General features: G+C 47.0%; 1 protein-coding gene across 1 annotated transcript in view; it reads left to right on the forward strand.

The window, feature by feature from the left end:
- The window catches only part of DHCR24 (24-dehydrocholesterol reductase), a 36,682-nt gene that overhangs the window by 12,857 nt on the left and 8,900 nt on the right, over window positions 1-14,925 (forward strand). The window contains exons 5-6 of the mRNA XM_023187817.2: window positions 3,013-3,276; window positions 8,608-8,751. Coding sequence (XP_023043585.1) covers window positions 3,013-3,276; window positions 8,608-8,751 — 408 coding nt within the window. The remainder of the gene's footprint in view (window positions 1-3,012; window positions 3,277-8,607; window positions 8,752-14,925) is intronic.

Genomic DNA, 14,925 nt, shown 5'->3' on the forward strand with positions numbered 1-14,925 from the left:
AAGCTGTGTGTCTTAACACTGTGAAGTGTAGTCATGTGTCACATAACAGTAGTGATATGTTATGAGAAACAAGTTATAGGCAATTTTGTGATTGTGCAAACATAAGAGTGTACTTACATAAACCTAGATGAGATAGCCTACTTCACACCTAGGCTACGTGGGATAGCCTACTGCTCCTTGGCTACAGACCTCCACAGCATGGTACTGTGCTCAATGCTGTAGGCAGCTGTAACACAATGGTATTTATGTGTCTAAACATACCTACACTTAGAAAAGGTACAGTAAAAATACCGTATAAAAGATGAATGGTACACGTATATAGTGTACTTACCATGCGTGGAGCTTGCAGGACTAGAAGTTGCTCTGGGTGAGTCAGTGAGTGAGTGGTGAGTGAATGTGAAGGCCTGGGACATTACTGTGCACCACTTTAGACTTTATAAACTGTACACTTAGGCTACCCTAAATGTATTTTTTGAAATTTGCTTTCTTCAATAATAAATTACTGTTAGTTTACTATAACGTTTTTACTTTATAAACTTTTTTAAAAACTTTACACTCTTGTAGTAACACTTAGCTTAAAATGCAAACACATTGTGCAGGTGTACAAAAATAGTTTCTTTCTTTGTATATTTATTCTATAAGCTTTTTTCTATGTAAGCTTTTTTTTTTTTAACTTGTTAAACTTTTTTTGTTAAAAACTTAGACACAAGGCTGGGTGCAGTGGCTCACTCCTGTAATACCAGCACTTTGGGAGGCCAAGGCAGATGGACTGCTTGAGCTTAGGAGTTTGAGACCAGCCTGGGCAACATGGCAAAATCGTGTCTCTACAAATAATACAAAAATTAGCTGGGCGTGGTGGTATGTTCCTGTATTTCCAGCTGCTCTAGAGGCTGAGGCAGGAAGATCACTTGAGCCTGGGAGGCAGAGATTGCAGTGAGCCGTGATTACACCACTGCACTCTAGCCTGGGTGACAGAGTGAGACCCTGTCTCAAAGAAAAAAAGTCAAGACATAAACACATGTTAGTTTAGGCCTACACAGAGTTTAGATTATCAATAACGCTTCCGCTTCCGCATCTCATCCCACTGGAAAGTCTTCAGGGGCAATAACACACATGGAGCTGTCATCTCTTCTGACAACAATGCCTTCTTCTGGAATACCTCCTGAAGGACCTGCCTGATGCTGTTTACAGTTAACTTTTTTTAATAAGCAGAAAGAGTATACTCTAAAATAACAATTAAAAATATAGTGTGGTGAATACATAAACCAATGACAGAGTCATTTATCGTTATCAACTATAATGTAGTGTACATAATTATATGTGCTGTACTTTTATACAACTGGCAGTACAGTAGGTTTGCTTACACCAGTGTTACCATAAACACACAAGTATGACATTAAGACAGCTGTGATAGCCGTGATACCACTAAGCAACAGGACTTTTTCAGCTCCATTATAATCTTATGTATCTGTGGCCCATTGTTGACTGAAACATCTTTATGCAGCCTGTGATCAGGTAACTAAAAGTGATTAGAGAGGCTGTTTTAGAAAAATAAAAGACAGTTCTACCACCCAAACTGGGATTCAAACATTTAAAGCGTTTTACCGAAGGGGTGGGATAGGATTGACACTTTAAATAACCTTGAATCTGTCCTGGCAGGTGTGAGGGGCCCCTGGGATGAGAGGGACAGTCGGTCCTGTTGAAGTGGGTATTTCAGGGAGCCACCAGACTCCTTCACTTCACAGAAGAGGGCCCAGGGAAAGACTCCCAGCTTGGCAGCACTGGTCTGGGGTGAGAGATACCCCTAGCAAGATTCACATCAATTCATTCTACTTTCCTGAATGCTTGCGGGAGCCCTGTCTTTTGACCTATTTATTATCGGCAGAGAAAGGAGACAGACATTTGTGAATTCCTTCCGTTCTCTGAGGCCCAGGTCCCTCACTAACAAATACATGGTCAAGAGGAATAAGTAGGTCCTGTATGGGAAGCTCCTTGCATAGAGCTGAGCATGCAGCAAGTATGTCCTTGTCACTGCCATGGCCAGGGGAATGTGATTAGCTGCGGGCCCAAGGGGGAATCGGTGAGCCTAGTGCTGCTGTTCCTGAGGCTTCTGCCAGCCTGCTGCAGACCCTCCTTGCTCCAGCTCTCCTGCCCTGCTGCATTCACTGTGCCCGCCACCAAGAGCATTCAGGTTTCGTGGAGACTGCACGGGGCTGTCCTCTTAGTAAAGGCAAGACATGGCTGGACTTTTGCAAAAGAGCTTTATTAGAACTAAAGAATCCCAATTAGAATGGCCAAGGAAAAGTCAGCTGTGTCCAAGACATATGTCTAAACAATAAAACAATGAGGTTGGACATTGATTTATGGAAGCTGATGAGGTGTTATAGGAAAAACGCTGGCTGGGGAGTTAGGTGGTCTTGCCTGAGCCCTGGCATTGCTGCAGCCGACTTTTCTGGGAAGACTTCGGTGAGTCATGGCAGCTCTGAGAGACTCAGTTTCTTTAAGGGGGTGCCAGCACTCTCCCTGGACTCTGTCGGGGGTGGATCCCACAAGCCAATGGACTGGGAAAGGCCTTGTAAATTTTAGTTATGGTTCAGAAGGGAGGCATTTTAATATTCCCCAGCTACATTGCCTGACACCCACTAAGGGAGTCGAGGCCTGGCCTTGGACCTCTGCCCTTGGGCAATGCCCCTGCCATTGTGGGTCACTGGGCAGCAGTGCCAGTCCCAGCTGAATAGCCTGTGGGTCAGGGGCTGTGCCTAGATGAGAGGAGGAGGATGCTCTCTCCGTGAGGGTCCCTGAGACAGAGGGCAGTATTAGGCTCCATGTCATGTCGAAGCTGCAGAGAGAAAACTAAAGCCCAGCAAGCACAGTTTGTGAAGCTCATTGTTTGGGTTTACACAAGATAGTGAGAGAATAGGGACTTTCCCAGGCTGTGCTCCCCCAAGTGACTGCATGCCATAATGTGGAGCCCAAGGTTCCAGCTCTCAACACATCAATTCTATCTCATAGTCCGAAAACTCAGACCTGTTCTATGCCGTACCCTGGTCCTGTGGGACGCTGGGTTTCCTGGTGGCCGCCGAGATCCGCATCATCCCTGCTAAGAAGTACGTCAAGCTGCGGTTCGAGCCAGTGCAGGGCCTGGAGGCTATCTGTGCCAAGTTCACCCACGAGTCCCAGCGGCAGGAGAACCACTTCGTGGAAGGGCTGCTCTACTCCCTGGATGAGGCCGTCATTATGACAGGGGTCATGACAGATGAAGTAGAGCCTGGCAAGGTAAGCCAGGGTGTCAGCTGCTGCAGACCAAGGTTAGGGAGGTATGAGTGTGGTGGGACTGAGCCCGTTCCCCCATCCTGACCCTGGCAGCCACCTCTTCAAGGCTGCTGCCTGGGTCAACCCACCTGGGGTACAGGTAACAGGATCTATTGTCATAAATGTCTTAGACAGTGATGGAAGCTTTCATCTACTCTGCCCTTACCACCTGCCTGGGATGTGCTTGTCTCTTAGTGGATGTAATCTTTGGTCCTTATAGCAAACCCCATTTTATAGATGAGGAAACTGCGTCTTTAAGAGGTAATATAGGCTGGGCACGGTGGCTCACACCTGTAATCCCAACACTTAAAAGAGGTAATGTAAACTTCCACAAGATTCAAGTAATTGATTTGATGCCTTGGAATCTAGATTGACATTCCTTCCACGTATACCATGTGATTTTTATTAGCAGTTTTTTCTCCATTTTGAAAGGATTTGTGCTTATTGTGAGAGACTTGGAAGGTACAAACAAGTCAAAAGGAAAGAAAAGACTCCATCTGTAAACATGACCCAAAGCCAGTGTTGCTAATGTGTTTGGTATACAGTTGGCCCCTGTGTCTGTGGGTTGTAGAATCAGTGGATTCAACCAACTGCAGATTGAAAGCGTTCCCAATGAATGGTTTCATCTGAACTGAACATGGACACTTTTTTTTTTGTCATTATTCCTTAATGGTTACATAGCATTACATCGTATTAGGTATTATAAGAAATCTAGAGATGATTTAAAGTATACAGGAGGATGTGCGTAGGCTTATATGCAAATATTAAATCATTTTATGTAAGGGACTTGAGCATTCATGGATTTTGGGGGATCCTGGAACAAATACCCCATGGATACTGAGAGACAACTGTATTTATTTCCTCTTTCTGTGTATGGAGTTTTTTAAAGTTTTAAAATCATATAACAATGCTGAAATATATAAAGAAAAAGTTAAAGTGCATCTCTTTACACCAGGGTGTAACCACTTATGTATAACAGTTTTGTGTGCATTCTTTGAGACCTATTTTTATTTATTTATTTATTTATTTATTTATTTATTTATTTATTTATTTATTTGAGACAGGGTCTCTATAGCCCGGGCTGGAGTACAGTGGTACGATCACAGCTCACTGTAGCCTTGAACTCCAGGGCTCAAGCAGTCCTCCCGCTTTAGCCTCCTAAGTAGCTAGGACTACAGGCATGTGCCACCATGTCCAGTTTTTTTTTTTTTTTTTTTTGAGATGGAGTCTCGCTCTGTCACCCAGGCTGGAGTACAGTGTGTGATCTCAGCTCACTGCAACCTCTGCCTCCTAGGTTCACACGATTCTCGTGCCTCAGCCTCCTGAGTAGCTGGGATTACAGGCTTGCACCACCACGCCTGCTTAATTTTTGTATTTTTAGTAGAAACGGAGTTCACTGTGTTGGCCAGGCTGGTCTCAAACTCCTGACCTCAGGTGATCTCCCTGTCTTGGCCTCCCAAGCCAAGTGCTGGGATTACAGGTGCGAGCCACTGTGCCCAGCCTGGTTAATTTTTTAATTTTTAAAATTTTTTTGTGGATAGGGTCTTGCTATGTCACCAAGGCTAGTCTTGAACTCCTGGCTTCAAGCAGTCTTCCCACCTCAGCCTCCCAAAGTACTGGGATTACAGGTGTGAGCCACCACACCCAGCTGAGACTATTTCTCTCTGTGTCTGTGTGTATGTGTGCATGTCTTCATTTCATTGTGTAATATCCCACTTTTGCATGTAAATAATTGGCCTAATTTAGCCCTTACTGACATTTATGTTGCATAAACTGTTTTGCTCTTACAAATGAGATTGCATTTAAGATTTAAGACTCTCTTACATTTATCCTGTCCTTCTGTACAAATATTTGTGTAGGATTGAGTCAGAGAAATGGAATTTGTTACACAAAGGTTTGAGCACATTAAATATTAATAGATATGACCAAACAGCCCTCGAGAAGAGCTGTATTTATGCCTACTTGCAGCAATGGTGTGTGAGAACATCTTTTTCCCTATATTCTTGCCAACACTAAATAGGATCTCTCTTTCATTTTTGCCCATCTGATAGAGTTAAAAATAGTATCTCGTTTTATTTTGCAGTTCTTGGATCACTTGTGAGAGTGAGCCTCTCTTTGCAGCATTTTGCAGTTTGTTTGTCTTCAGCTTTGATCACTTGTTCACATTTGTCTTTTCTTGTTTCTTGTTTTTTGTTTTGTTTTGAGAGGTCTCGCTCTGTCACCCAGACTGGACTGCAAAGGTGCGATCTCGGCTCACTGCAACCTCCACCTCCCAGGCTCAAGCAGTTCTGTCTCAGCCTCCCGAGTAGCTGGGGCTACAGGCGCATGCCACTGCACCCGGCTAATTTGGGTAGTTTTAGTAGAGACGGGGTTCCGCCGTGTTGCCCAGGTTGGTCTTAAACTTCTGAGCTCAGGTGATCCACCTGCCTTGGCCTCCAAAAGTGCTGGGATTACAGGCATGAGCCACTGCACCCGGCCTTTTTCTTGTTTGTTGTGATAAGCATTTCCCCATGTTGTTACATTGCCTTCGTAACTGTCATTGTTAATACCCGTCTACAGAACATTGCATTGAGGAAACGAATGCCCTATTGCTGCCCATAGTTGGAAATTTAAGTTGCTTCCAATTTTTTTGTTATTTTAATTAATGGAGCAATGAACATCTTTTGTCTGTAATTTGAGTAATATCTTAACGTAAAATCGCAGATCAAAGGATAGGCATCCCTTAAGACTCTTAATCTATACCTATATACATACTTAAAACATTTTAAAATTGTGAAGGGCTGTAAAATCATCTGGTATGATCCTCTCTACAAATAAGGAAATGTGGCCCAGAAAGGGAAAGAGACTTCTCTGAGGACACACAGCTAGCACAGAACAGATTTAAATTCCAGCTTCTGACTCCTGGTTCCATGTCGGTTCCCTGACATATCAGCCTGCAGACTTCAGCACCATGCAAACATTGCTTCCTGTGGGATACTGCGGTAAGTGCTGGAGGTCCTGGAACAGCGGTGGCAATACCGGACATTGAGCTGAAGTGCTCTGGCCCTCCCGGGCCCCTGGATCTGCCTGACCGAAGCCAAAGCCCAGACAGTGTGTGTCACTTAGCACCAAGTCACCTAGCAAGGACATCTAGACCAGAGCTTTCCGACTGCTCTGAGGTGTTCCCTTGAGGCTCTCAGGGGTAGGAAAGCTGAGGGATGGAACCAAGGGGAGTCACCACCCCCACTGTACCCAAAGTGGCTCTGCTGTCATCCATTTGATGTATTAGATGCCACCTAAGATTATGATTTGGCAGAGGGGTTTGCACAGCTTTTAAAATATTTGGAGACCTGATCTGAGTCCCTTATTTCCCAAGAAGAAGACTGTGAGGCACAAAGAGCCTTACCCAAAGGCCCTCCCAGAATCAGCAGCAGAAGGATATTTGCCAAGTGCCCCAGTGAGCAAGACCCTGATACCCGATGGGAACAGGGCTGGGGCAGAGCGGTGGATGCCATTAGACGTCTGGGCATTTCATTTTAGGAGCATTGCTTCCAAACATTTCTGTTTCTAAGCATTCAGGAATTTGTCCCTGTGTGCCAGGCCCTGTGATGGGCCCTCTGCAGACACTGCCCAGTGTAAAGCTTGCTGCAATCCTGTGAGAAGCAGCCTGCTCCCATTTCACAGGGGAGGCCCAGAGATACGAAGTGGCTTGCAATCAAGGGCTGGGGTGGACTGGAGCTTGTGCAGCCACTTGGCCTCCTCAGCTGGTGTGTGCCTGGAAGAGACAGACTCTCTGGGTTCTTTCCCATATCCTGGGCTTCTCTGCATGGCTCCTGATGTATCAGTGAGCACCAGGAGCACCTGTATCCAGGTGTCCCTAAGTCTCACTTTCATTATGCAGCTGGTGCCACTGCCAGGTATGTGCCACGCCTCACCTGGGGTTAGATCAGATTGCTCTGTTTCCTGCTGGGTTCCCCTGTTCACATTGGCATGCAGAGGCCAGCGTGAGTGTTTTTTGCCCTGCCCCATACTGCCCACACCAAAACTAATTTGGGCAAAGAGGCTTTTTAGCCCCAGTTTCCTCCCTGCAGAGTGACCTGACCAGCAGGGTGGCCTTACCAGCAGGATGGGCCTGCACAAGCGGGTAGCACACAGATAAGCTACAAGTGCTGGAGGCCAGAGATCCAGGGCAAAGTGTTTCCTGGCTCTAGGGTAGAGCAGGTCAGCAAGGGGATGGCTGGCGACTGATTACTCCAGCCACCTGTGGACGAGGCACCGTGCTTCACACTTTCTACACCATCTCTTTTAGTCTTGCAGAGATGCTACGTAACCTGCCCAGGCTCTGCCAAGTGTGTTGTAAGTGGAAAAAGCAAATTGGCAAATAATACATATAAGATGGTTCCATTTTTATAAAGATAGTAGTCATGTGTATGTAATGTCTAATAGGCAAAGAACTCCCACAAAGTATGTGTTTTTATTGTCATGTTACATGTGAAGAAACAGGCTCAGAGGTGACCTGCCTGAGGCCACACAGCTGCTGGGGAACTGGATGTGTCCCCAGCTGCCCACCCTGAAGCTTGTGCTTTTCCAGGATCCCCCCTGCCTCCCCCTGAGAGCATCTGCCAGAATTCATTTATGGATGAGAAAGCTGAGGCCAGGAGAAGCTCAGCCATCCCAAGGCACACAGCACGTTGAGTCATGACCATTTAGGGCTGAAGGAGACACCAGCTCAATAGAAGATTTGGGTGTGGGAGCCCCCAGGGCCAGAGAGGTGTGAGCCTTATTCATGTGAGCATCCTCCAGACGATGATGGCTGCTGTGCCCAGAGGACTGTGGAGCTTGGTCCAGGGACAGCAGGGAAAGCGCCATGACCAGTTAGTGCCGTGAGCCCTGGGTTGCACTGAGGGGCTGACCCATGCCTAGAGTTGGTGCTTCCCTGGCCTCGGAGAGGGTGGGAAGGGAGGGAGGGAGGGAATTCCCCTGCATGGAGCACTGCATCAGGGCAGTTAAATGTTTAACTCTGTTAAACACTTGCACCAGGCTAGGCTGGGGTCGCTGAGTTCTCTAGACTGTCGGGGACTCACTGTTTGGCCCTGGGCACACACCACTTAACCTCTTTGAGCTCCTGCTCTCTCTGCTAGAGGATACCCGCTGTGCCTAACCTCACCAGCTTTCAAGAGTCTCAAAGGCAGTAATAGACATGAAAGAGCTTTGAAAAGGCCAGGAGTGCTGAACAGAAGCCGGGTGTTGCTGTTACGCCCCGATGGCGCTGGGCACTTGTCTGCAGCCTGATCACAGTGCCCTCTGTCATTTCAGCTGAATAGCATTGGCAATTACTACAAGCCGTGGTTCTTTAAGCACGTGGAGAACTATCTGAAGACAAACCGAGAGGGCCTGGAATACATTCCCTTGAGGCACTACTACCACCGCCACACGCGCAGCATCTTCTGGGAGCTCCAGGTGAGGCTTGGGTTTCTGTAGCCCTGGCTCCTCCGGGCCAGCTGGGCAGGGAGCCCAGACAGTTAACACTGTAGCCATGCTCTCTCCCTTCAGGGTAAACAGTGGCTTTGTCCTAAGGAACTGCAACGCCTTCTCACAGTCGTTTCCTTCTGAAGGAACCGACTACCTTCAGTTCAAGCAGCAGGCTCTTAAGCAAGCATCTGCTTGGTGCTGGGAAGTAGGTCCCTGGGCCAGTACTTTGGGGAACACAAACCTGTTCCGCCTTTGAGCCTTTAGCCACAGTGAGCAGACAGATCCCTGCACTGTAAAGGGCCGCAGGAACATGAGTAGGAAGTGGCTAGTTCTGCCTAGGGCTTGAGGTAACAGCCAAGCCTGGCTGTGAAAGGTGAGTGAGAATTTGCTATTGCATGTGTAGATGGGTGGGTGGATGAGGAGTAATGACACTTTAAGTGGCGGAAGGTCAGGAAGAGCCCCTCAGGAGACGACTTTGTGAGCAGGGACCTGAACATAGGGAGGGCAGGCCAGGAACAACTCCGGGGATGACTCTGGAACTCTGTTCACAGGCAGAGGGACAGCCAGAGCCCAGGGCTTGAGCTGGGCTAACAGAAAATTAACCATTAGAAAATGGACAGTTCAGGGTAATTTAGTACATTCAGTGTTGTGCAACCACTACCTCTGTGTAGTTCCAAACATTTTCATCTCCGAAAAGGAAACCCTATACCTATTAAGCAGCCACTCCCTATTCTCTCCCCTTTCCCCAGCCTGTGGCAACCACCAATTCATCTTCTGTCTCTATAGATTTACTTATTCTGGATATTTCACATGTATGGAATGATACAGTATGTGCCTTTTGTGACTGGCTTCTTTTACATAGCATAATGTTTTCATGTATCAATATTTCATTTCTTTTTATGGTGGGATAGTAGTTCATTATGAGAGACCACATTTTGTTTTGTCACTCATCTGTTGATGGACATGTGGGTTGTTTCAACCTTTTGGCTACTAAGAACAGTGCTGCTACAAACCTTCATGTGCATGTCTTTGTTTGAATACCTGTTTTCAGTTCTTTGGGATTTAGAACTAGGAGTGGAATTGCTGGGTCATATACTAATTCTGTGTCTAACTTTCTGAGCAACAACCAAACTTTTTTCCACTGAGGCTGTGCCATTTTTCATTCCCACCAGCAATGTATAAGTGCTCTTATTTTTTTAACAGTCTCACCCACACTTGTTATTTTCTGGTTTTTAAATTATTAGTATTATTATTATAGCCATTCTGGTGGGTTTGTGATATTGACTTGCATTTTCGAAACTAATGATGTTGAGCATCGTTTTATATGCATGTTAGCTGTTTTGTATATCTTCTTTGGTGAAAAGTCTATTTGAATCCTTTGCCGCCTTTTAAAATTTGGTCATTTGTCTTTGTTGTTGAGATGTAAGAGTTCTTTATATATTCGGGATAGTAGACCCTCATCAGATATATGATCTGCAAACATTTTCTCCAACTCTGTAGGTTTCTTTTCGCTGTCTTGGTAATATCCTTTGATGTACAGAAGTTTTTAATTTAGATGAATTCCAATTTATCTATTTTCCCTTTTGTGTTTTTAGTGCCATATATAAGAATTTATTGCCAAGTGGAAGCCCCTATGTTTTCTTCAAAGACCTTTGTAGTTGCAGCTCTAATATTTAGGTTGTTGAGTGGGGTAGGAGTCCAGCTCCATTCTTTTGCGTATAGCTATCCAGGTGTCCCAGCCAGGCTGCTTGTGTTTGAAAAACAGCAAGAAGGCTGAGGAGCCAGCATGCCCACGCTGAGCTACGGTGAGGAATGAGGTCAAACAGCCACCGGAGGCTAGATCATGTGGCTCCTTGTAGGTTAGGAAGGACTCTATATTTTATTCTAAGTATAATAGGAAGCCAATGAGGGCTTTGAACAGGAAAGTGACATGGCCTGATTTTTGTTTTAAAAGAATAACTGTGACAGCTGGATAGAGTGGATGGGGGCAGGAGTGGACAAGAGTAGAAGAGTAGAAGATACTGTTGTCTGGGCAGCAGCAGAGGAGAAGTGTCAGATCTGGGAGATGCAGCAGCAGAGGAGAAGTGTCAGATCTGGGAGATGCAGTGCAAGTTGAACCAACCAACAGGATTTCCAGAGAGCTTGACCATGGATGTGATTCCAAGGTTCAGGGCCAAGGTTGACTGCCATTTGAAACATGGGGGAGGGGACTAGAAAGGGGAATCAGAAGCCATTCAGATGTCCAGGTGGGATGACAGCAGGAGCCAGTGACGTGTGTTGGGACTTCAGGAGTTCAGTGGAGGTTGGAGCCCCATTTGCACATTTCTTAGCCACAGAGAAATGTTTTCTAAAGCCATGGAGGGAGATGAGTGAGGGTGGATAGAGAAGACCCTGGGACACCTAGCAGGTTAGGGGAGGAGGAACGAGCCAAGGGCAAGAGAAAGTGCTGTCAACCAGGGCAGGGGAACAAAGCTAGGAGGATGTGGCATCCCAGAAGCCAAGGGAAGACTGTTTCAGAAGGAAGACCAGCAACTATGCCACATGCTGCTGAAGGAGAGACTGGATTTGGCTATGGGAATGTCATCACTGACTTTAAGCAATAGGGGTGAAACCTTGACCAGTGGGTTCGAGAGAGAACTGGAAACAAGGCAGTGGAGACAGTGAAAACAAACCTGAGAGGCTCACTGTTAAGGGAGGCAGAGAAACAGGGTGATGGTAGGAGGCCGGTGTGGGGCCAGGTGAAGGTACTTTGTGTGATTGCTTTAGGATGGAAGAGGTGGCAGTCATGACAGTGATCCAGTGGAGGGGAAAATGACAGTGCAGAAGAGGGTATATTGAAAGGGCGAAGCCTTGAGCAGGGGGGTGGAGTGGCTCCTGAGCTCAGGTGGAGAGGTTGCCTTTTGATGGGCACATGGAAAGTTCATCCAATTGTCAGGAGGGAAGGAGGACCATAGGGTGGTGGGAGGGTGTGAGAGTTCTCTTCTGATTGCTTCTGTTTTCTCAATGAAATAAGGATTTTGGCTGAGATGAAAGGGGAGAGGATTTTGATGGTTTGAGGAGAGAAGAGATGTGAAGCTGTCCTCCAGAGTGAGCAGTGAATTAACTGGGAAAACATTGTGGCATTGCCAGGTAGCACTGGGCCTACCAGGGATTTACGCTCATGAATTTAGTGAGAACAACCCTGTGGTTGTGGGTTTTCACTCAGGAATCTGTGGGTGGGGTACAGAGTAGGCAGAGAGTTATATTTAACCATGGCCAAGGTTTTGCAGGGAGTGTGATGTGTAGGGAAGAGTGAGGACCCAAGGGTGTGGTTATGATGAAATCTAAGCCAGCCATGGAGGGGAGGCAGGATGTGAGAGGCCCCCAGGGACTGACAAAGGACTGATCTGGTGGACAGGATGCCCTGGGTGGAGTGGAGCATTAAAGTCAGGGGACTAGAGGGCGTAAGCTAGGAAGAGAGGCAGTGATGGCTGAGAACAAACACTTGTAGTGGAAGCTATGGAGACAGTGAATGCAGGGCAGGGTGACAAGGCCTAGGGGTCAGCAAACATTCCTAAAGGGCCAAACAACAAATATTTTAGGCATTGCAAGCCACAGAATCTATCATAGCTCCTCAGATCTGCCACATGGAAACAGCCAAGGACAGTACATAAATGAATAGGGATGACTGGCCCCAGTAAAACCAAATTTACAAAAACAGGCACTAGGCCATGTGTGGCCAGTGGGCTCACTTCCTCCCACAATGGATCCCCACGGGTAGTAATTTCTGTCCCCTCCTCCAGGGTATTTTGTGAGAGCCTGTGGCCAAGGACATGTGGAAGATAAGATCACTGGAATGTAAAGAAAGAAGACCAAGGGCAGAGAGGCCAGGCGTGGTGAGGACCTTCTTTGTGGGTTTTCAGTCACCAAAAGTTAATGTTGAGGAAAGTGGCAGTTTTCCAGGATCTGGTGAAAGGAACCAAGGATGTTGGGGTTCAGGGAATTCAGTGATCCACACTCTAGTGAGGGGAGCTGTGGTTATTGTAATGTAATGGGGAGCCGAGCAAGAAGACACGAGGCAGATGAGAACAGAGGTAGCCTTTATTGGGCTCGCTGGCGAGGTTCACTGGTCCCCTAGGAGGAGGGCCTAGGAAGTCGCGCTCGGGGCAGGTATGGGGGGCCTTTTATAGGGCGAGGTAGGCGGGGTTTGTAGGTTTCCGTTTCTGAGGAATGACGTGTCCGGGAGCTTGCGCAGAGCGGGGGTTTTTTGGCCAGGGCGGGCTCTTTTCCTGAGCTGAGAGTCTTAGCAGGAAGTGAAGGGCAGGGAGTCCTAACAAAGGGCCTGCGATGCCGGGTGATACCGCCATGTTGGGTCTAGATTCCTGCCTAACAGTTATCAGGGGAGGTATTGGGCACATGTTTCCAAGTTTCTGAGGTTGGTTTCTGGGCACTGGGGAGGAACAGAGATCTGGAAGCAGTAATGAGGGGCCACGGGGACCCTACCTCACCACCATCTATCCCAGTGGCAAGAGGGTTGTAGGGGAGAAAATGATACCATTTAAAGAGGGCTTCAGGGTTCTAGTTAAGAACAAGGAGGGAAAAGGAATGTTCAGAGAAGAGTGTGAGAATGGAGAGGGTTTTGCTGAGGTCAGACCATGAGAACAGGGCTGGAGAGGAAAGGTGGTGGGGCAGTGGCAAGTGAAGTCAGATTAAGAGATGCTGCATTGCTGTAGTAGGTTAAGATCACAGTAACAAGGCACCTGGCAGGCCATGGTGACTAAGGACAACAGAACTTAAGGCATGATGGAATTACACCTGGCGGGTTCCTAGGAGAGGGTGATTGGTCAGTTCTGATGTTGGGTAGGTATCTTAAGCAGAATGTGATTGGGTAGTGGTAGGGGTGGAGGAATGTAGGGGTGAGGGTCTCATCATGGCCTGGGGGGCTATGGGGTCTCCCCCACACCCATTAGTCTTAATCTTGGGCAATGTCAAGGCCCACAGCAGGTGGTAGGCAATTTTGCCAAAAGCAGAAGCCACTATGAGTCCTTCTTGATCCCTGCCAAGAACAGTGTTAAGGTTGTGGAGTGTGATTTTGTTAAGAGAAAGGAGAGGAACCAGCGAAAGAGGATCAGAGAGATAACAGCAGTGGTTAACGTTAGCCACTCTCATTGTGGTGGACGTTAATGCTGAACGCTTTCCACACATTATCTTCATCTTCCCAACAACCCTCTGAGAGTAGATACTAGTGTTATTTCCATTCCACAGATGAGAATACTAAGGATTAGGTTATCCAAAGTAACTACCAGCCTGAGCAACATGGCAAAACCCTGTCTCTACTAAAAATACAAAAATGAGCCAGGTGGGTTGGGGCATGCCTGTAATCCCAGCTACTAGGGAGACTGAGGCAGGAAAACCACTTGAACCCAGGAAGTGGAGGTTGCAGTGAGCCAAGATCACGCCAGTGTACTCCATCCTGGGTGACAGAGTGAGACTCTGTCGCAAAAAAAAAAAAAAAAAAAAAAAACCCGTTTGAGACAAAGTAAATAACACAACTCAGAGAATGAGTGTATTAGTGATCTATTGATGCATAATGAACAAAACCAAAAGTTAGAGATTAAAGCAGCAAACATTTATTATATCATAGTTTCTGAAGGTCAAGGATTTGGGAGTGGCTGATCTGGGTGGTCCTGGCTCAGGGACTCTCATGCTGTGGGCTAGGGCAGCAGTCATCTGGAGGCTTGACTGGGGCTGGAAGATCTGCTTCCAACTCACATGGATATTGACCAGAGACCTTAGCTCCTTGCCACATAGGTTCCTCCAGTGACCTCATGACAAAGCAGCTGGCTTTCCCCAGAGCAAGTGATCCGAGAGAGACCAAGTAGGAGTCTGCAGTGCCTTTTATGACCCCGTCATAGGCCACACCTCTCACTCCCACCATATTCTCCTTATTAGATCAGAGTCACTAATCCAGCCCATACTCAGGGGAGGGGCACTGAGCTCCACTTCTTGAAGAAAGGACTAGCAAAGAATCTAGGGGCATATTTTAAAACCACTACAGAAGGCCAGGCGCAGTGGCTCATACTTGCAATCCCAGCACTTTGGAAGGTGGAGGTGGGCGTATCACCTGAGGTGGGGAGTTTGAGACCAGCCTGACCAACATGGAGAAACCCATCTCTACTAAAA

This window comes from Piliocolobus tephrosceles, chromosome 1 (genome assembly GCF_002776525.5).
Source record: "Piliocolobus tephrosceles isolate RC106 chromosome 1, ASM277652v3, whole genome shotgun sequence".
Classification (NCBI taxonomy): domain Eukaryota; kingdom Metazoa; phylum Chordata; class Mammalia; order Primates; family Cercopithecidae; genus Piliocolobus; species Piliocolobus tephrosceles.